Source organism: Emydura macquarii, unplaced genomic scaffold (assembly GCF_026122565.2).
Source record: "Emydura macquarii macquarii isolate MOO-44397 ecotype Brisbane River unplaced genomic scaffold, CSIRO-AGI_Emac_v2 contig_3603, whole genome shotgun sequence".
Lineage (NCBI taxonomy): Eukaryota > Metazoa > Chordata > Testudines > Chelidae > Emydura > Emydura macquarii.
The window spans coordinates 3390249-3413022 of NW_027133740.1; the positions used below are offsets into that span (position 1 = coordinate 3390249).

Here is a 22774-nt window from a genome sequence, read left to right on the forward strand (position 1 = left end):
GGGGAACTCATTGCCACAAAAACCTTTGAGACTAAGACTTTAGCGGATTCAACAAAGGATCAGACGTTTCTATGGATAAGAATATCCAGTTACAATGTTACATATTACTAATATAAACAAGAGCTTCAGAAAGGGTATAAACCCTCATGTTTCAGATTTAAATCAACTTCTAAGTATTGTGGGTTGGGAAGAAACTTTCTCTTGGGGCAGATTACCCCATAATGGCCTACTGACGGTTTCTTGCACCACCTCTGAAGTACCTGGTACTGGCCACCACTGGAGACACGATACTGGGCCAGATGGACTGTGGATCAGATCCAACGTGGAAATTCCTATGTTCCATTTGGTAGTGGGCATCTGTGTCAATGACACCAAAATTAAACCTAACCACCATTCTAAAAATCACTTGCTTCTATAAGCCAAGGCTATCCATTGGCAGTTCCTCTTGTGGAATTAGAGAACTCCCCATTCTGAAGCAATCTGTTTAGACATGTTCACAAACCGGAGCATGACCTCTATGTTATTGGGTAGTTCTGATAGCAAGACAAAGGAGGCTCATGGACCACTCATGACTTGGGGCACAGGAACAGAAATTATATTCTGCCATAGGATCCAGAAGATATTTGTCCTCCTAAGGACATCTGAAGGCCTTTGATGAGCCACATGGTATGTGCCACTTGCAGTTCAATCAATTGTAATGATGGTGTCAATGGCTGGTAATACGTAGGTTTATGCCATTGCCTGTGTTTATAATGCCCTTGTGTAACTATGTAAGGAAAACCCCAGCCTGGTGGATATCCAAAGAAGCATGGCTGTTTCTCTTATGGGAGCTGCTGTGTGCGTCATCCCTGCAAATTCTACTCATACTTGGCTATTTTAGAGACTTGGTGTTGCAGTAACCATCTGGTTAGCTCAAAGTGCACTGTCAGGCAGCAAAGAACTCATCTATCAGACAGGCACAAGCTGCAATATCTTCCTGGGGTGCAAAGAAAATAAAAATGTCCTCACTAAAGATCTTCAGCCAGGTCAAAACAAGGATCACTGTTCATACTTTGCAGTCTGACACACACCACCGAGGAATGCACCATATCAGTAATGCCAGCACAAAAAAGAAATGCCACTTTGCAACTCAGCCAAAATCATCTTGTCTGGACAATGTCCAGATTTATTAAATTCTTGTCACCTTTTGCTCTGCTTTACTGCCCCCAATCATTAAAAAGAGAAAATGATTTTCATATCTGTGTTGAGATACTTTGACCTAAGAGACTACCAAGGACTAGAACACAGTTATTGCTAGAAAGTTACATCCAATAGGATCACTAATGCCAATTGCACACTCCCTAGAAGACTTCAGTTTTCATTGTAGTGCCCGATAAACAGCAAAGCATTAGGACAGTCAGGCCCTTTGGGAGTTGTCCTAATATAATCATTACAGAGCTCCACACTCACAAAACGAAGTCAGCAAGATCGTCTACATGAGACGCTGTCGTCAGCAGCAAGATGGTCCAGCAGCAAGGAAGCCAAGCTTTCTGCTTCTCCAACAAACCCCTTTCTACAACTTATGGAAGTGAGCTACTGGACCAAACAATCTATTTCAGAGTGGTAGCTTGCACTGCAGCTACGATATTTCACAAGAAAAATCTAATGTTCAGAGCAGATAAGAGAGGCAAAATCTGCACAAAAGACATTCTGACACTCCAATTTCCACCCCTTATTTTTGGATGTCATCTGTCCATGTCATGTTTTGCCTAACCAAGTCTGCAAGCTCATCAGGGCAGGGATCCTTTTATGTAATGCACAGGGCAATAAATAACACTGTTACCCTTTTTGACTCAACCAGCTAATCAAAGTTCCAGGCTCTGTGGTTGATCCAGTTGGGAACAGAAATTGGCAGCAGCCAGATATTTCTTTGATGCAATCTTGTTTATTTACACACCCACATCCACCTGGTCACAATACCCAGTCGAACCCTCCACCCCCTCGGGCTATAGCGCTTGTTTCTGGGCAGACTCTGTTAGGTTTGGTCTACACTAGGAACTTATGGCAGTATAAATACATCGCTTAGGGGTGTAGGAAATCCACACCCCTGAGAAACACAGTAATACCAGCCTAACTCCTGGTGTAGACAGCACCATGTCGATGGGAGGGCTTTGCCTGTTGACATAGGTACCACACCCACACCAATGGGAGAAGCCTTGCCCTCGGTGCACATATCATCTTCACGTAAGCACTACAGTAGCACAGCTATGCCACTGTAGTCCTTTAAGTGTGGACAAATCCTTAGACTTTGTTTTAGGTGTGGCCCCTTAACTGTCTCTTACAGATATCTTAGGCCTTGTCTAGACTAGTACTTATGCCGGCAAAACTTTTGTCGTGCAGCGGTGTGAAAAAACGCTCTCCGCTGACATAGCTAGCACCGCTCATTTAGGTGGTCTTATTGTGTCATCGGGAGAGCTCTCTCCCATCCACATAATGTGGCTATACAAGCAATCTTACAGGAGCACAGCTGCACCGATACAGCTGTGCTGCTGTAAGTTTTAAGTGTAGACTAGCCCTAAAATGGAGGACTCGTTCACACACTAGCTTGAACTAGGTTTTAACATAACTCTTAACAAGGCTTCAGCCAGTTCATAATAATACTTTATGTAGAGAGACAAAGTGGGTGACGTAATATCTTTTATTGGAGCAACTTTTGTTGGTGAAAGAAACAATCTTTTGAGCTTACACAGAGCTCTTCTTCAGGTCTGGGAAAGGTACTCTCAGAGTATCACAGCTAAACACAGGGTGGAACAGACTGTTAAGCATAAGGAGTTAACACATGTTGCAAGAGACATTCAAGATGAAATGGGCAGTACTTCTGCAGGCATAGGGCAAAGACGGTTTAGTAGCTTACAGATTATCGTAAAGAGCCATAAATCCAGTGTCTTTATTGAGTCCATGATTTTTAATGTATAGCCAAATTATGAATTTAAACTCCCAGGCTTGCCTTTTGAAAGTGTTGTGCAGGTTTCCTTTCAGGATGAGCACTGAGAGCCAGATATGGAGTGATCGTTTTATGAAAAGTATCCGCATGGGTGATGTGGTCTGTTTGTCTTTTATCATTTTTATGTGAGTTCGTCTGAGGGGGTAGTGATTGTCTCATCTCACCCACATAGTTGTTACTGGGGCATTTAGTGCATGTGATGAGGTACACTACATGTTGTGATAGGCATGTGTAGGACCATAGATCTTGAAAGGTGTTTTGTGTGTGTGTGTGTGTGTGTGTGTGTGTGTGTGTGTGTGTGGTGGGGGGGTGTTGATCATTGCAGCATTGGGGAGATGTCTGCAGGTTTTGCATCTGTTGTTATGGCAGGATATGGTGCCTCACTGAATATATGTGCTGCAGAGAATTAAAGATTATTTAAATATAGCTTCCCCTACTCTCCTAAATAATGCAATATCAAGTTCAGCTGCCAAAATGGAAGAACGATCACAACTGATAAACTGATGGAAGTAGGAAACTAGCATAACACACCACAGACACATGTATACAGAGACCACAGCCATTAGAGGGGATTGAACATCAGACCTTGAGAATAAAAACTACAAGCTGCTACTGTTTGGGCTATGAAAAAGCAAATAGGCTATTATACTTGCGAGGGCCAGCCACTAGAGAGAGACACGATCAAACATACTCACAATAGGCAACTAACATTTTGTAGACAGTCTGCCTTTTCTTCAGAATTCCAGTGGAAAGAATGAAAGGCAAATTGTAGGAGGTGGATTTGCCAAGGTAAAAGAAAAGTTTGCTAGCAGATAAAAAATAGTTAAAAAATAAGACATGACAAGGGTCATTTTCTATTAAGTTATCTTTAGAGCAGTCAGTAATTTCTTCTGCAAGTAATAAGCCTAGAGACTGTCATCCTGGCTGTCAAGTACGTGGAAATGTTTCTTCAATTCTAATGTAGACGGTTTTGTTGGAATGGGATGCTGCTTTAAGGAAGAAGATTGTAGATTTCAGCCACAGAGCTGTTTAACAGAATCACTAAAGCCTATCTGATTGCCCCCTGAAAATGTCACCTTCTGACAAATTGTTTTATTAGGGTTAATACTGCTTGGGAAGATATTTTGAGTATCTCTTTTGATATTTCATATGCCCACATCTATGAAATCACTAAAGAAACGGCACTCTTCGTAAAATAATAAAAAAAACAACTATGCTCAGATTTTCACCACAGGAAATCAGACTAAAAACTGGAAAAGAGAAAGAGGTTCCATATTTTTCTTGAGACACTTAGCAAAGCCTACTGCTATTTACAATATTTAACCAGTGTCCTATGTCCACTATAACGCTTTCCACCTTCTAGAGCTCATGGTGCTTTGCAGACTTCAATAGGTTAATCCTCAGGCCACTGCCTGTGAAGTTGGGCAATATTATTTCAATTTTACAGATAAGAAAACTGAGTCACAGAAAGGTTAAGTGGCTTGCCCAAGATCACACAGCAAGTCTGTAGCAGAGCTGGTACTAAATCATTCTCATTCCCTGTCAGTTAGCCATGACAGAAACCATGAATAAACTCACAGCAAGATAAGGTCCCAAAATAGCCAGGAAATTTACTTTCTTGGGAAATAAAAAATCCATGGTGCAGTTTATGAGTGACAGTGTTATGGTTTTAATGAGACTAACCCTTGCAATAACATCTTGTATTAAAGAAAAATGCCAGAACAAGGAAACTTACCAAAGAGCTGATTCCATATAGAACTTGTGTGAGTTGTTCAACAGCTACAAATGCAGCAGATCGAATTAGAAAAAGTGCAAGGACATGTGGAAATATTAACTGGGATTGAAAATTATAGGGAAAAACAATTGTATCCCAGGTTGAAAATGTAGCCAGCAGCAAAAATGCCAGCAGGTAACACAACTGATTCGGATACTTTGTTAATGTTTATCTTTTTTTTTTTTTTTTTAATACTACAGAAGCAACCCTACATTCCTCTTTCTACGCTCAATATACACACCAGCAGGAAGCTGGATGTCTGGAGTTTATACACTCCCACACACAAAAACAAGTTATCAAACCAAACCAATACAAAGCACACGGTGGCAAATGTCTTCCATTAACCAAGACGATAACCTGCTTGTATCCTGAGCTACAATTACCGCCCACACTCCTACTTAAAAAAAGTAGCAGGGAGAGTGTTTTGCCACTTTCAAAATTTGTGACTATTTGAGATGCTTTACCTCTCATAGTATCTGTCATTAGTTGTCTTAGAAATCACACCCAGGTAGCATCATATTAGTCATTTTATGGATAAGGCATAGGATTCTGAAATAAATCTTCTACCCAAAGAAGTATGAGGATTGGTACGATTTGAAAAGTTTTCCAAAACTTTTGTAACACGGGATAGCAGATACTGGGCTTGATTCTGCCATTATTGGAGTTGGATGGGTGCAGACAATGACAGAATTTGGCCCATTACAAACTTGTTTAAACAAGGACTCTTGTAATGGTATCAGGTGAGACTTTCAAAAGTATTGGCCTAACTCTGTTCTCACTGAAGTTAATGGGAGTGGAGCACTTTTGAAAATCCTCCCCATAGGTTACAATCAAATATTTTTGCAGTGCAACATGTAGCTGTATTTGAATTTTTCATTTAATTTATAATGATATTTGCCAGGTTTTCCCATTTAACAGAAACTTCTTACAAGCAATGATTCCCAGAGGCTCAACACTGGTTAGGTACTAGCTCAAGCAGTAAACGTTAAAGGGAATAGTGTGACACATGGGTTTTGTCTCTCTTCCCCCCTCACTCTCTCCTGATGACCATATAATATTTAATGTCTTTGTTGAAGAACCTGATTTGGCCCTTTTAATCAGTACACATCCCAGCATAGGGAAGGCTGCTGGGTGACACTTGAGATCTGAAGTATGTGAATAAAAATAACCTGCCTTCCACTAGACATGATGAACACCAGACAGCTGAGTCACCTTTCAAGCCCGTTTTGATTCTCCAAATTAAAAAGAAATATCAAAGAGAGAAGGATTAAACATCCAAAAATCAGAGCAGCACAAACTGAAAACTCTGCAGTTCAGATTCCGTACGTCCTTTACATTTCTCTTTCTCATCTCAGGCTGCAACTTTATTTCAGTATCTAGTACTCACTCCATCTACGGGAAATGACATTTAAAGGAACAAAGTCAACTTGAATTTATTTTTTGTCAAGCAATTTAAAAAAAAAAAAAAAGTTTCATTTCCAATAGGGTGTACTGAGAATTAAGGGTTTTTCTGCTACACTGTTAATGTTTATAAGGGTCTTTTTCAGTACGGGAGAAAGACCTAGATCCATAAAAGGTATTTAGGCACCATATTATTTCCCACTGAAATCAGTGGGAGTTAGGCCCCTAAATAGCTTTGAGAATCTGGGCCAAAATGATCCGATCCTGCAATTGCTCCCTTGAGGGTCTGTTGCTCTGCAAGGTCTCAGAGCTCCACCTGCATGGACCCAATTGCAGGATCAGGGCCTGACTTACACATGGTACAGAGTGAAAGTGACCATATACCTAGTATTCATTTGACATCAAACTAAGCCAACTGGGGCTGTGGGAAGGGACACTTTACTAACTTCTTTCAGTTCCAGTGATTTTAGACTAATTGCAACTATAGGAGATAAACAAGTTTCAGGCCAAAATGTGATTTTCAAATTGACTAGGACCCTTTACACTGAGGCGCTAAACAACAGAAGAAGTAGCAAACCCGTGGGCAAACAAAGCCATGTGTATTTGCCAGCTAACATATGTGAATGAGAATATTCACTGCCCCTTTCACTATCTGAGTGAAAGCTAAAACAACTCAGCAAAGGGCAATATAGACCCTAGGAAATTGCTGAGGGTCTCAGAGTTTAAGGCCAGAAGAGACCATTTGATCATCTAGTCTGACCTCCTGTATATCACAGGCCACCAACGCCACCCAGCACCCACACACTACACCCAACAACCAAATTTACACCACAGCATTACAGTCCATAAATAATTATGTGCTACAGCCTACCCATAGGAGGGACCGAGGTACAATAATGCCTGCAGCCTCTGCAATAGCAGGGAATTGATTAAGTGAGATGTACCCAGATAACTCTGGCAAGTCCGCAGGGTTACCCAGAAAAGAGCAAAATCACCCAGGGAAAAAAAATCTCTGAGTCTAATCAATTACTTGAAATTCCTTTTCCAGAAAAGAGAAGGAAATTCTAGCATCACACACAGTCTGCCACTGATTTGTGCTGAAGGATCCATTCAGCTGCACCAGACCAGTTGTAAATCAGGACATGCCTAGGATTGGAAAATAAAACAAATCCCAGCCTGGGAAACACAAGAACTGAGGGAAGCTGGACTGCAAAAAGAGGAAGCCCATGCAACAGTGGAAGGTTTGCAGCCAAGGGGTGCAAAAGCAGGAGGAGGGGGGATTTGCAACTGGGAAGGGAGTAGGTTTCCAGCTGAGGGGGGGATGCCACAGGGGCTGGCATAGATTTGCAGGGGGGGGGGGGGAGTAGCGGAAGCAGGGGGAGATAGAGGCAGCATAGGGAGGCTGCAGCAGCAGGGAAATGGAGGAGGGTGGGTGAGTGCAGCGGGAGAGAGTTGAAGAAGGGAAAGGGGGACGTTTGCTGCCGGGGGGTGGGGGAGAAGGGAGTAGGTTTGCTGCCTGGGAGGGAGGTTTCCTACGGGGGAGGGGGTAGGTTTGCTGCCTGGGGGAAGCGGGGGGAGGGAGAGAAGGGCGTAGGGAGTAGGTTTGCTGCGGGGGGGGGAGGTTTGCTGCGGCGGGGCGCTGCACTCACCGGGGACTCGTAGGAGAAGGCGCACTCCGTCTTGTAGACCCGGTCGCCTGACTTGGGCACGCGGATCGTGGGCATGTAGGGGACCAGCAGCTCCCCCAGGTCGCCCGCCGCCATCTGCGCATCCCTGCCGCCGCCGCCGCCCCCGAAGAGCGCGGCCCGCTGCATGCTCCCCGGCCGCAGCGCAGCGCAGCGCGAGCCAGCCAGGGGAAGGCAGAGCCAGCGCACTCGCGGGCGGGCCCGGGGCACCGAGAGGCGGCGTGAGCCGGGCCCGGGGGGGCGAGATGCTATTTTTAATCCAAGGGCGGCGCTGCAGCCCGGAGGTCCTGGCGAGAGGGGACAGGCCGGGAGGGAGCCCGGGGCGGGGGAGAGGAGGAGCTCCGGGCCGGGGAGGGAGGGAGGATGGATGGATGGAGGGGAGGGGCGTGGGGGATTGGAAATCCCTCGGCTCCCTTCCCCTGAGCTGTCGCAGCGCGGAGGGGAAACTGGGACCATAGAAATTGAGCAGATCCTGGCCTCGCTTTTTCCAGTCCTCTCTGCTTGAACCTGCTCACACTGTCACCCTGGCTGGCCAGTCAGTCACCCTGGGCAGGGTGCTCAGGCCTGTGTTCTGCGGGAGGTCAGACCAGATGTTCATTCGAGGGACTCCTTCTGGCTTTCAAAGGTGGGGAAGGCAGGGCCATTCCACCGCGTGAGCCCTGCTGTGAAATGCCAGCCGCAGTTGCAGGGCTGACTCTGGCAACCAGAAATCATGGGTTACAGAACTTCCAGCTGACCCTTTTTTCAAGTCACTCCCACCTCCAGGTGGGTCTAGGCATCCCGCCTCCTCTAGGTTTGACTGTACGTCCATGGATAGTCTTAATTTTGTGTCTTGTACAGTGCTGAGCACCCTGTCGGTGCATGATGCAGTGCCGAGGGAGGCAGTTACTGGATTTTGCTTGAAATATCCCGATTTCTGATGTTCTCTTGCCGCTTAATAAGGAGCAGCTGACAATGATGGTGAGAATTGAAAACGTCAATCCTGTGTTCTTGAGTCTTCCTCAGTGCCCACGTTTCACTTTTGTACAATACAGGTGGGGTTCTGTGGAGCTGCAGCTTCTTAGCAAGCTTGATGTCATAACGTCCCCACAGACACTGCTAAGGAGCCGAAACATGGCAGCAGCTGTTGATATACAAGTGTCCCCTTTTTGGAGCATACTTCAGCACTGTCTATTACACAGCTCAAATAGTTGACAATTGCCATCTGCTCCATGTCCCACCCAGACAGTTTAATACTGAACCGGCTGTAGTCTGGAGCTGGAGGCTGCCTGATGGTAATGGCCAGGGACTTGGTTTTATTTGGATTGATAACCAGACCTATGTGCACTGCTTCTTGCCCCATCAGATTGACCATCAGCTGCAGTGGTTCACCAAGCTGAGCCATCAAGACAATGACATTGGCGTAGTTGAGATCTCAAAGAAGAATGGCATTCAGCTTAACCCGATCAACTGCTGCCTCCTCATGTTTATCCATCATCCAGTCCATGGTGATATTGAATAATGATGGTGAAAGAACAAAGTCTTGCCAAACTCCCATGAAGACAGGAAACCATGTTGTGTATCTTCCATTGATTTGAATGCATCTTTCCATTCCATTACAGAGCTCTTCTATCAATGATGCTGTCATCCCAGGGACACCGAGTCATCTCATTGGATCCCAGAAACTTGTTTGATTTACTGAATAAAAGGCCTTATGGAAGTGATGTGCATGGCTTATTAAATTCACCCATTTTTCCCAAAAAGCTGTTTCACGGTAAAGAGCTGGTTAACAGTGGACCGACCAGGTCTAAATCCGCACTGAGTATCTTGGCCTTTGCCACAAAGTGCATTGTTGATTTGAGACATTAACATGGAAACAAAGGCTTATCCTGGGACAGACAACAGTGTAATACCTCTGCAGTTGCAACATTCACCTTATTACCCTTCTGAACAGAATAATCCCCTTCTTCCAGTCATTGAGGATGATATTAATATGCCAAATGACCTAGAAGAGCTTATGCAGTCATGGTACAGCAATGCTCTCACCTGTTTTCAGCAACTCAGAAGTGATGTAAAAAAACCCTGATGCCTTCCCAGACTTCATCTTATGGACTACAATATGGATAGGGAAGATGGCTCTACTGAAACTTCCTGCCCCTCTTCAGATGGAAGAGGGACTTCAAGGGATGGACGATTGAGGAGTATCTTGAAATGATCCTCTCACTAATGCAACTGATTCTGCAGACTCTGGCTTATGCTGCCATCTTGACTCTTTACCGGACAAGCTGGTGTCACCTACCTTGCAAACATTGCAAAGCTGAATAAAGGGTGCAGAGATCAGGGCTGTACTGTACCCAGGGCCAGTCCTAGACCAAATGGTGCCCCAGGCGAGGAGCGTCTTCAGCACCTCACACCCCCATAGTTCTCAGAAAGGCTGGAAGCTTCCACGAGATTCTACAAAGGTCCAGAACATTCTAGGAGTGAAAAATGAATCCACATACCAAATAACTGATGGTCCACGTATGGAAACATTTTGCTTCAAATATTTTATTTTCCCTTTTGTTGCTAACAACCACCCTAAGCCTGGCACCCCAGGTGGCCGCCTGGGTCACCTGCCCCTAAATCCGGCACTGACTGTACCTATATATATTAAGAAACAGTCCCTACTCCAAATATCTTACCATCTAAATAGACAAGACAGACAAAGAGTGGGAAAGAAGTAGTATGATCTCCATTTGGCAGAGGGAGGTGTGGCACAGAGAATTTAAATGATTTGCCTGAGGTCACACAGGAAGATCTCCTTGAATCCCTGTCCAGAGCCTTATCCGTAAGACTATCCTTCTCTTTAACTTCATTTCTGCTCTCATTTGAAAGGGCTCTTGGTAAGGTAGAGAGAAAGGCAGGTTTGTACGTGGTTCTTTTTTCAACAAACTATCCATTAGTGACACTGGGAACTCTGCTGATGGCAGACTTACTTTAGATTTACAGTGAAATACCTGAGGACTTGTCTCCACTTAAAACACTACAGTGACACAGTTGTGCTGCTGCAGCTGCACTGCTGTACTGCTTCAGTGTAGGCACTACATACTCTGATGAAAGGGATGCTCCCATTGGCATAGGTAAGACACCTCCCTGAAAAGTGATAGCTAGGTCAATGGAAGAATTCTTCCATCAATGTAGCACTGTCTACACAGGAACTTAGGTCATCTTAACTACACCACTCAGGAGTGTGGATTTTTCATGCCCCTGACCGATGTAGTTAAACCACCCTAATTTTCTAGTGTAAACCAAGCCTGAGATCAGCATTTGTCTCAAACTGTTTTGGAGTTCAAGAAATTGTTGGCCTAGTCTACACTAGAAAACGAGGTTTGGAGGCCTGTGACTCCAGCTTCTCCAAAATATCCACAACACTCGTGGTTGTGAAGTCTCCGCCAAGGATGGTATGCAGCTCTTTATAAAAGCTCCACACCAAAGCGACTGTTAGCCTCCCTTGCCTGCTGATACGCCTGCTGCAGCCTCTTAACTTTCCTGTGGCACTGCTGCATCTCCTTGTAGCCCTTCTTCATTATGCCATGAGCAATCTGCTCATAGATATCAATGTTTCTATAGCTGGATGGGAGCTGTGCCTGCACAGCCTCTTCTCTCCACAGACCCAGGAGAGCCATCACCTTCTGTGTTCACCAGGCAGGAGCACATGTGTTGTGGAGCTGGCATGGTCAACTGGGTAGTTGCTAGGCATGCTCGAGAGTTGCTAGGTGAGTTCTCCACACCGAACATACAGGAAATGGAAATTCAAAAATTTATAGGGCTTTAAAAGGAGTGGGGTGTGTACCTGTATAGGTTGCCACTCGGTAGCGTTCAAAATGATGACCAGAGTGGTCATGGGGGGGGGCATTGTGGTGCACCTCCTGGAGGCCACTAAAATCAACATAAATAACTGTGTCTACACTGACAGGGCGTCACCCTCACTATGTCAACCTAAACACTATGCCTCTCGTGAAGGTGGAGTTATTAAGTTAGCACAGCGGGTGAGTTACATCAGCAGCAGCAGCATTTTAGTGTAGATGCTTACAAAGTTCGTCCATGATTCCATGACCTATTAGGGTTGGAAGGGACCTCAGGATGTCATCTAGTCCAACCCCCTGCTCAAAGGTCAACTCTGTAATATGCCTCACTCAAAAGCAAGAACAGAGTCATCATAGATGGATGTGTTCAAAATAGAAAAGTCTTAACACAGTATCTCAGGGATCAGTTTTAGGATGTCTCTTACTCATAATACAATATATATAAGTGATGTGAATGAGGGTAAGACTTTTAACCTTTATAAAGCATTTTGAGACCTACTGATGACAAGAACCACATCAGAGTTAGGGATTATGAATTATTATTTATTAACTTGAAGATGGCAAACTAGCAGAACAAGAAGGGCCTGATCCAAAGGCTCCTAAAGCCAATGGGAGCCTTTCCAATAATCAACATGGACAGAAAATAGGAAACAAGGCTGTACTTATCTGGAATATTCTATAGCGTTGTTGGTCAGCATTACAAATGAAGGTGGTTAATGTCTCAAGAAGGCTGCAGCAGAAGGACCAAAGATGATTGGAGGTATGAAGATATAATAAAGGACTAAGGAAGTTGGGCTTATTCTGTTTGGAAAAGAGAGACTTCAGAGTAGCTAATGGCAGATGGCTTCAAGATGCCAAAAGGAGCTGACAGAGGAGAGAGACAGGCAGTTAAAAAAAACAAAAACAAACACACACTGCTGATAAGGGGTTTATAAAAACTAGGGAAATATAACTAGAATGTGTGGCCAAATATCTCCCTCTAGTGGAAAGAATAACAGGCAGCAGGTTTAAGACAAACATAAGGAAGTACATCTTCACACAACACATGCTCAACCTGTGGAACTTGTTGCTCTGGGATGTTGTGATGGCCAAAAGTATAACCAGGGCCATGTTATCCGTTAGGCACAATAGGCACAGTGCCTAGGGCCTACGAAACTTTCAGGGCCGACAAAAAATATATATATTTTTTATTTTTATTTAAAAAACTTTATTAATAGCTTAAAATCAAGTTAGTTATTTCGGTCAGGGGGCCTATGAAGGCAAGTGTGCCTAGGGCCTACGAAAGTCTTAAAACGGCCCTGAGTATAACTGATTCTCAACAAATAATTAGATAAATTCATGGAGGTTAGATCCATCAATGGCTATTAGCTGAGATAGTCAGGGACACAGCACCATGCTCTGGTTCTCCCTAAATCTCTGACTGCTAGAAGCTGGGACTGTATGATGGGATGGATAACTTGATAAATTGCCCTGTTCTACTTATTCCCTCTGAAGCATCTGGCACCAACCACTGTCAGAAGACAGGATACTGGCCTAGACTGACCATTGGTCTGATGCAAAACAGTCATTCTTACATTATGTTCTTAAAAAAAAACCTAATGTTCATCCTCAGCCATTCCCATTTAATGTTTAAATTTATACACCTCAAATAGCTGTATAATCAGACAGTTGAAGACAATCAGTTCTCTTGACATTGAGCCAATGTGTACAAACTATTAACTGACGTTTATCAGTACAGTTCCCTTTATCTATTTAAAAAGCTTTCATTAGCTACTTGTCTACTTTTCTCCTTCACCTTCCAAATGTTTGATAGAAACAGAAAACATCTCCCTTTTGATAACAGAATGTTAATACTTAACTTTTTTTCATTAATAAATGCTGAATTATATATCAGTCATGGAGTAAATTAAGTTTTTTAATATTTGTACATTCAGGTCCCTACCATGAATGAAAAAAAAAATAGTTTCATGACAGAGCATAAGCCTGCCACCTGGAAACTTTTGGGGGAGATTTTCAAAAGCACACATGGGATTAGGAGCACAAGACCCAGGATTTGTGTTCCTAAATTCTTTAGATGCTTTTGAAAGCCTTCTCCTTTGAGTTCTGAACCCCCCAAAGAAGTTATGATAATTGAAAGTGGAGACAGGAATGATGGTGCATGTGTGATCAATAATGAAGAATACAGAATAGTTAACAAGTTAGTAATTCTTGGAAGTACAATTAGTACTGATAGCCAACTCCATTAGGTGGAAGTAAGAATTGTGAAGGTAATTGGAGCCTTTCTGAGACTGACAAATATCTGGAAAAATATGCAGTTTACATACTAACCAAGATACAATGCCATTGTGATGCCTACATTGTTATATGCTCCTGAAACTTGGCAAATGCTAGAAAACCACAATGGGAAACCTAATTCATTCCATCAGAGATGCTTGCAGAGAATACATGGTGTCTGCTTGTGTGATAAGTAACCAGCACTGACCTGTTACAAAGGACTGGCCAGCAGACTGGAGAGACAATGATTCAAGAAAAAGGCTGAAGTGGTTTGGACATGTATTGATGTAAAAAAAACCTGTGCTTCTAGTCAAATTCTTGACTGGATACTATCTGGGGGAAGATGGAAAAGAGGAGGATAACAGATGACATAACAAAACCAATGAGGAAAAATACTGCCGTCATGGAAAAGGACTAAAATGAAGCAAGAAATGTGGCACTACACAGACAGAGGTGGAAAGACTGGGTTACCTCATGTGTCACAAGACCATCTAATAAATAATAGAAATATAATGTAGCCTGTCAATACTATACCTTTTGTGGATTTGGGCAAGTCACCCAACTTTACCTTAATTACACCAACTGTAAATCATCAATAATATGTAACTCCTCAGGATTTGAGATTAGCTGTGTTTAGAATCACTTTGAAGACAAGAAGTATTAGGTGTGTGTTGTATTCAGTTACCTGAAACTATAACCTTATCTACTCCAGATATATTTTGTTTTAAAAACATCATTCTGTGGTAGGAGTTTGTTAAATATGAATGCATTTTATTGAGCAGTGAGAGAGCGTTCACCCCTCTATGGATGAAGACACTTCCTGCCCCAACGGAGCTTACAGTCTAATTCAGTTACATTACTGTACAGAACAATTTCATAGGTTGCAGATTTTTTTTTTTTTAAACCTTGATTAAAGAAGAAAAAAAAAACCACACACAGCATTGTTAGAAAGCCTTATGGAAGGAGTGTCTTTCAGAGGAATTGGCCTTGGAGGGAGTGCCAAGGCCAGGAAAAGGTTAGAGACAAGTGGAAGAAAGAGATAAAACGGGCATTTAGGAGGACCATAAGCTATATGGAAATGATTGGATAGGAGGAAATGAGAGCAGACTGTCACTGAGTTATGCAGAGCCTTAAAGATGAGGATGGGAAGTTTGAAACTGAGGAGGAAGTCAAGAAGCTAATTAAGAGATTCATAGGAGGAGAGTAGCATGTCCTGCATGGCGAGAAAGGAAGGTTATTGGTAGGGATGTAGAGAAAGGCATGGATTTTAGAGAAAATATAGAGGGAGCAGTGAAAGGTTATGGCCAGCATTTGGATGCGAGAGTGAAAACTATTATACCAAGTCTGTGAGCTTGATTGGCAGGAAAGAAAGTGGAGCTGTCTATAGTGATGGAGATGGGACTTTGATTTGAGATTTTCCAAAGAATTGAAGATTTTTTTAAAATCAATCACTTAATAGTCTATGAAATATTTCACGTTAAAGTTATATGACTCGTATTTAATTTATTATGATGAATAAAAATTAAGGTTATGATTTATTTTCTCACACATTTCATTTAAAAAGTTAAATATGGGAATATATAGAGAGAGAAATTAGATGGTTTGATAATGGAATATTGAGTCTTTCACCTCTCAGATACGTGTTCCAATCTAGCTCAGGTCAGTTTGATTGTTTGATGGCCAGTGTGAAATGAGCTGGTGGCCATCATCATCTGGGAGGAAATGTGTCACAAAACCAGTATCACCTAGTGCACCCTTGGGAAACAGTCAAACTATTAGCAACTGACAGGAGACATTCTCTCCAGCTGTACACATGTAACAACTGTACATGATTAGCTACACATTTGTCCATTTAGAAACTTATTAGAAGCAACACTGAAAAATACTGAAATAGAAACTTTTATTTAAGTCAGCAAGTAACAACTGGATAAACATTACATAATTTAGTCACTATGTATGGGTGCCCTTTTGAAACAGTGGATTAATTGCTTAATGGTCAGGTTCTGCTTTATGAGAATAATCGATAAGATTTTTATCAGGTGTTTCATAGTGATACCAGGGCCCATCTCCCCTCTCTCTCATTAGTCGACGTGCCTCCAACTCCTTCAACCTATAAGAAATGGAAAATGAAAGTCAAATTCATCATATAATTTATCATCTTCCACCACAAAAATATTAACTATGGGCCACATTTAACACTGGCATCATAGGAGTCATACTCACTTATATCGCATTGTACTTCGGCCTATATATTCCATAAACACCATGGGAACTTTATTTAAATAAAGAGAATACTACAGATATGAAGAATTATCCATAATATTAAATATTCCACCACTGCATTTCATTATATTTACTTGTTTTTTCAGCAAACCAGCTGAAGAGTAATAACAAAACAACAACAATAAAAAAACTGATGAGATTTTTTTTAAACGTAGACCGTAGTTCCCTTGATAATCATGGACTAAAAACTTTACCAGACACCTTCCAATCAGAAATAACCAAGAAATATGAAGGTGGAAAGTCTAGGATTAATGCCTCTTCTGTTAGTGCTCAGTTTACTCAAGTAAGAGCAGCATGAAACTGATATGATACTGGACATTGTCACTGGTGCCCATGGGTTTCTGGACAGCAGCAAAGAACCAGACCAGTCTTGTTAATTGTATTTTGTGGCCGCTTAGCAGATCTATAAGCATTAATAGAGGCCTGGGAGTTGTCTGTCTCCTGACTCATGAAGATAAAACTACATTGGTTTACACTTGGTTTGTGTCTGAAGAGTTATCGTTGCAACTATTTTTTTAAAAGTAAAGTTAAATGCTGCAGGAACTGATGGTTTAGAACCTATATTTGCGAAGAAAAACTTCTCAATCACTAACGACCAGTGGATTTTTCAAGCCCTGATCATCTGTACAATTTAAGAGAAAAATTCTTCTATTTTATCATAACTGAAGTGGTTTAGTACGGTACATACTGGCTTTTAAAAGCTTCAGTAAATCCATCCTATCTATGCAGTTTACCTTAGGTCAGCTTTGATCGCTTCAGCATCAATTATGGCCAACATTTTTTCATATTCCTTTTCAGGAGAGTCAAAGAAATTACGAGCAATCCACCTAGTTATAGGGTGCTGGAAGAGACAAAAATAGAAATATTAGATTATTCATATAATTTCCACACAAGAACCATACACAAATAATAATGATAGGGAAATTTGATCACAATTTTAAATATTCTTCCTAGTATCATTTACTGTGATATGTGCAATTAAAAATTATGTTAGGCTGCATACCCTCAGTCCTGCAAACACTTAATTTTACAATCATGAATACCACTGATTTTAGCAGGACTACTCACAATTATAAAGTTTAGCATGTGATTAAATGTTTGCAGGATCAGGGCCTATGAAAAATGTTACCCATTTGCCATTTTGACATAATCCAAGATAACACACTGTAGAATAGTTTGTTGTGGAATAAAAAAAAAAAAAAGAGGACAGTTAAAATGGGGAAAAAATCTGTGTTTCATATTTTAAGAACAAAGTAAGACCATTGCTGAAATAGAATTAATAAAAAATTGCATAATCACCACAAAATGGACTCCAAACCTATTACTGTAAAGAGTCAGTAACCTTTATATTAAGTGCTGCTTGCACATGGAAGCTTTTACCTAATCTTTCAATCCTGGTGTAAATTGAACTAGTCACACGGAGGTCTGTGTATTGCTATATACACTCATTGGCCAGTTAAAAACAAAAACAAAAATATGGCTACATCAAGAAATCAGTAACAGTTTTAAAGTCACATCTCATGAGCCACCAGGGCTGTGACTCTCAGCATTCTGATGGTATAAAGTCTTTGATTTTAGCTCTGAAAAGTTGTGAGATATTGGGACTTTGATTCACTGCTGACAAATACTATAAAAAGTATGCTACTCACTGGAAGTCATTCAGGTGGGATAAACAATGTCACTTTAAAGTCTAGTATCTCAAGACCTGATGCTCAGGGAAGTGTTTAAAAAACAACAACAACAAATGAATAGACTGCTGACCAGAAAAGAGATTTAGATCTTGTCTTGGTGAGAGTGCTTTTGTTATTTATGGATTTTAGGTTCACAACTCCAAAATCAGAGCTCTATTTACCCAGACATGTACATTACAGGTCAGTTGCATCTACTATTGTTAAAATACCATAAACAGGTCTAATAAAATAACATGTATGCCTTTCAACTTGAAAACTGTACATTTGCATGAAGACCCAATCACATAAAGTAGCAGCCATCCCCATTAATATATCCAATACATTTTAAATACTTTCCACCCAAGACTGATGTATGATGAGGAGTGTAATTAGAAATACCATAGCTCTTTCATAATTTTGTACTCACTTTGTAGTACTCCCAGTGCTCTGGAACATAACCTTCTGGAATCTCTGCAAGTTCAGCTTCACCTGCCAAGAGAAAATGGAAGGACGTTCAATACAAGTGACTTATTTTAGAAACGCACATTCCTTTCCTCACACAAATAAGGACCAATTAAAGAGCATTTCACACATTATTTAAAGAGACACCATCACTTTGATTCTATTCAGTTTCAAAAAAGGAGCTAGAAGTAGTTTCAAGTACTCCACCTGCTTATAAGTCCTCCTGCCAATTTTATTGTACAGTTACATGTGCCTATATTTTAACCCACACAATGAAAAGAGGAAATGACTGACAATACAGAGGAAAGAGTGAAACTGACTGTACCCACAGGTGCCATCACAAAGTAAACAAGCTAGGAAAAAAATTAATGAAATACATTTTATTTGATCTTTCAATTAACGCAATCTAAGGTTAATTACAATAGTAGGTTTAAAAAAAGTCAGGAAGAATTTTGATTTTAAATTGGCAGTGTCCTATTAAATGTATATTCTGTACACCTGACTTGGTATATGCACAAGGTACATGTTTAAATCGAGACAGGAAACATTATGCTCTTCATTGTGTGGGCAGCTCTGCTGTGCACATACATAAACCTCACTGACGCTAATATGATTAGCACAGGAATATCAAATGGTGAATAGACACGTATGTAACTGCTGATGGATTCTCCAAAGCTTCCCTGCATTTTATAAAACAGGTAGAGAAGGAAGAGATGTTAGGTCACTTACAGGATTCTCCCCTTCACTATATTTTTACACAATATGACCCATTACTACCAAGTCAGTTTTACAGATCAGGGTCTTCCAAGCAATCCTTTGAAGACATTCAATTTATTATCAGACCTACTTTGTTTTCATTTATCCCACTTTAATAATGTTCAATATGTAGTTTAGTTAAACATCACAGAAGTGCTTACCAATGAAGATGTTGACATATGCTATAAGTACTGCTAGTGGTATCCCAGGCAATAATATATAGTATCTCTGTTTAGCAGGGGAGGGGAAAAAACACCAGATCAGTCTGACAGAAAAATATACCACTTCTTCTGCAAATCTCAGTTACTCTTATAATTATCTTCCCTATTGTAGAACATCAAAACCTGAACTTCCACAATATTTTTTCTGTACACAGTCAAATATAGTTTATTATTGCAACTGTAATACTTTGTATTTCCAGCTAAGGATCTCAAAGCAATTCAGAAAACACTAAACATGCCTCAAAACCCAGGTGATACACCTATTAATCCCATTTTTACAACATAGCAAATTGAGGCACAGAGAAAATAAGTGATTTGACAAAGTTATAAATTTGAGTCAGTTTCAGAGTTGGGAATGCAACATATATGTCCTCCATCCTACTAAAACTACCAGTCTAAGCTTTCTTTATCTGAACTTTAGTTAAAATGCAATTTTTAAAAAATCCATTGAAAGTTGAGAATTGATATTTTATATGTATTCCGTTAAAAAGATACAACAATGATCAGTGATTGTAGGGCATAAGTGATACACATCCCTGCCCATACCAAATGAGCCCCACCAGGCTATTTTCCCCTCATCCTGGTTGTGATCCTAAGCCCATATTTTCACTTAATTGTATGGGCTTTGGATCACGCATACGGAGCCTATATCTCTGATGTGGGTGGGCTGGATGGAAGGAGGGTACACTTATTATGGGGTAGCAATGGGGGTCTCCTGGACTTGGAGAAGCTTTACAAGATTTAAACAGCCAAGAGCTAAAACATTACTAAACCTGGAAAACAGATTACAGTTAAAATTAAAAGACAGCAGGCAAGGATTTAAAACTAACAATAAAAAGTAGCAGTTAATTAACAATAGCTTAAAAAATTCATTTAATAGAGACTAGTTCATTTATATATATTACACTCAGACAATAAAAAAAAAAAAAAAAAAGGGTCAGTAACATAATAGATATGAAGCACTACCCTGACCACTTCGCTGGTATGACATATCCCTTTGCCCCATCTGTCTTTATCTTTATGGCTAGTACTTCAGGATAGGGATTAGAAAATCTTATTAGTGTGGCTAGTATGTTTTTGATGCTACTGCATTATAATATGCTCATTCTTATTGTTTAACACCATAAAAACAAAATCCATCATTTATAAATTATTTAATTTACATTAAGAGTTGCAACAAAAAATGAACTCACCAACAAGGACAAAAATCGTTTATCATAAAAGTCTGTTGCCTTAATGTAAAACAATCTTCTTTCATGGCTGCCATGTCGTACTGGAGCTGAAAAATTAAACCCGAGTATTATTATATCTTTTTCCCATCTTCAAGTGATTATGTACAGGAGAAACTCTGCAATGCAGGCAAAAAAGGTCATTCAGTAATGGGTGGGTAACTGGAAGCTGGTAAGGGCATTTGTTGTTTTGCCTATGACAGCAGGACTCCCAGAGCTAACCCCAACTGTATGCTACAAAAGTGGTGGTGTTCCAAGATAAAATTCTCTCTATGGAGCAAGTCATAGAAGAAAATTTCATTTGTATAAGAATCTTCCATATCAAATTTCTACTGTTAGGTAAATTCACACACTAGCATACTACTAGGTTTTGACTAGGAATGGCCAACACTTTGACACCAAGCCTATCATGGAACAGAAGTGGAGGTGACATATTAGCTCCTAAGTGGACACTCATGCATATGATTATAAGCTCTCTCAGTTTCGCAAGATTATGAACAGAAAGGATGTCAACAGCTAGAAGCAGTGACTGAGATGCTGAAAAAGAAGCTTACATCTGGCTTTACTACACATTAAGTGTGGGGCCTGCTGGACATTTAGGTTTCAACCTTGCAATGAGCTCAGCATGGGCAGATCACTCACTAGCAAAGAATCCGAGGTGCACTCCAATCCCCTTTGAATCACTCCCCTTTAGTGTTCAGCTCTTAACCACTGGATACTCATAGAAATAACAGGTTTGCTATTCCCAAGAAGATAGCATACACACAAGTTTGTTTGATTCAACAGAGAGTCAGCTCCTATACAACATCTTAGCACTGAGATATATTTATAGTAAAAACAATTATAAGTTTATTATCAAAGGGTAAGATTTAAGAGATAGTGAGTAAGGACAATGGAAACAGAAAGGTTACATATACAACAAAATCATAAATTAAGTTAAATCTCTAAAAAGCATGTTAACAGGCTACCTTCCTGTCTAAAGCAGTCTATTCTCAACCAAAGCCTTCTGTCAGGATGTCCAACCAACATGGCTGGGATCCCTCTTTCATGAATGGCAAAAGTGCTGTCCTTTTGCTTCCTCGGTGAAGGATCATGGTGTCTTTTTGCCTTCTACACATGGCCCCAAAGTTCATTGTCTTTGCATATGGCCAGGCTGAGCCTTATGGCTTTTTTCTTCTCACATGCACCTTTCCTATTGAGTCCATATGTAAACAGAACTTTCATTATATTGGTTTACAGTGCTTAATCTACATGGCCAACAGAAAGACATGTGAATCAACATCTTTTGTCTGAACCAAAATCTGTCTGTCAGCACTGCCTTGGACACAGACTTTAAAACATTTTCATTACACATGCATAACTTTTTACACAGTGTTTGTACATCCATCTCACAATGATACCATAATCAGCATGATCCTGGCTTTGTCTTAAGGCCTCACGTGAAAGTCTTCATAGACAAATACTATGACAGCGGTGTGTTAGGTGCAGTGAGTTACTGTTACAGAGCAGGGAACCCTTTGTCAGCTGGTTCCAATGGGTCTCGGTGACACAGTTACACCAGAGTGGCAGATTCAGGAATAAAACCCAGGTCCCTCCAGACTGGGGCTCTAACTAACCACTAGAAAGCAGGAACCTCCCTCCCTGCCGAGGAATCCTCCCTCTCTTCACACAGGCCCCGCCGCTCTTCCCCTCCCCCCCGGAGACACCCCACCACCATCACCAAAGGGCCCCGTCTCCCCTCCCCAAAGGAGCCGACCACCACAGGGGCCCCCGCCCCAGAGGAGTCCCTCTTCTCCCAGGACTCCCGCCCCAGAGAAGACCCTGCAATTCAACTCCCTGCCGCCTTCGCCCTCAGCGCTACCCAGCTCCTCCGCAGAGACACGCGTCTCCAGACCCCGCTGCCCAAGGTCACTCGGCTATAGAGGGCACCGAGCTCCCCGGCCCCGCCCGGGGGCTACATACCGATGGTGCTGGGGAACACGACGTTCCTGCCCAGCAGGGAGACGCGTCCCCCGCCCGCCGTCCTTGACAGGACCCTGCGGCTCCCCAAAGCCGCCGCTGCCCGGAGCAGGAGACTCATCCCCGCCATGTTTGAGACTGGCAAGGGGCGGGGCCCGCTGGACATTTACCCGCAACGAGATCGAAGCCAGAGGGCCACCATCTTGGAACCGGGCACGTTGCCCAGCAATTCTCCTTCCGGTCTTCCAGCCGG

The 22774-nt window shown here is 41.7% G+C and overlaps 2 protein-coding genes and 1 long non-coding RNA gene across 4 annotated transcripts in view; 1 reads left to right on the plus strand and 2 right to left on the minus strand.

Moving 5' to 3' along the window:
• USP13 (ubiquitin specific peptidase 13) overlaps positions 1–7972 on the minus strand; it is a 72672-nt gene extending 64700 nt beyond the window's left edge. Inside the window, exon 1 of the mRNA XM_067536470.1 lies at positions 7808–7972. Coding sequence (XP_067392571.1) covers positions 7808–7972 — 165 coding nt within the window. The remainder of the gene's footprint in view (positions 1–7807) is intronic.
• On the plus strand, positions 6548–9683 carry LOC137145624 (uncharacterized). 2 transcript variants are annotated; one of them, XR_010917692.1, is made up of 3 exons: positions 6548–7399; positions 8684–8803; positions 9189–9683. It is a non-coding gene; the product is annotated as an uncharacterized lncRNA (long non-coding RNA). The 2 variants fall into 2 exon arrangements; XR_010917693.1 differs by lacking the exon at positions 6548–7399 and adding an exon at positions 7550–7590.
• Positions 9684–15824: 6141 nt separating this feature from the next.
• Positions 15825–22683, minus strand: NDUFB5 (NADH:ubiquinone oxidoreductase subunit B5). Its single transcript, XM_067536487.1, has 6 exons — positions 22525–22683; positions 20527–20612; positions 19274–19340; positions 18322–18383; positions 16959–17065; positions 15825–16051 (listed from the first exon to the last, which is right to left on the minus strand). Exons 1-6 carry the CDS (start codon positions 22649–22651, stop codon positions 15931–15933), a joined length of 570 nt encoding a protein of 189 aa, XP_067392588.1. The 5' UTR covers positions 22652–22683; the 3' UTR covers positions 15825–15930.
• Between the last annotated feature and the right edge of the window lie 91 nt (positions 22684–22774).

Coding starts and splice junctions, on each gene's coding strand:
- NDUFB5 (XM_067536487.1), bottom strand. CDS start 22,651: ATGGCGGGGATGAGTCTCCTGCTCCGGGCAGCGGCGGCTTTGGGGAGC. Junction 19,341..20,526: donor AACGATTTTTGTCCTTGTTG/GTGAGTTCATTT, acceptor CCTGCTAAACAG/AGATACTATATATTATTGCC. Junction 17,066..18,321: donor AGCACTGGGAGTACTACAAA/GTGAGTACAAAA, acceptor TGTCTCTTCCAG/CACCCTATAACTAGGTGGAT.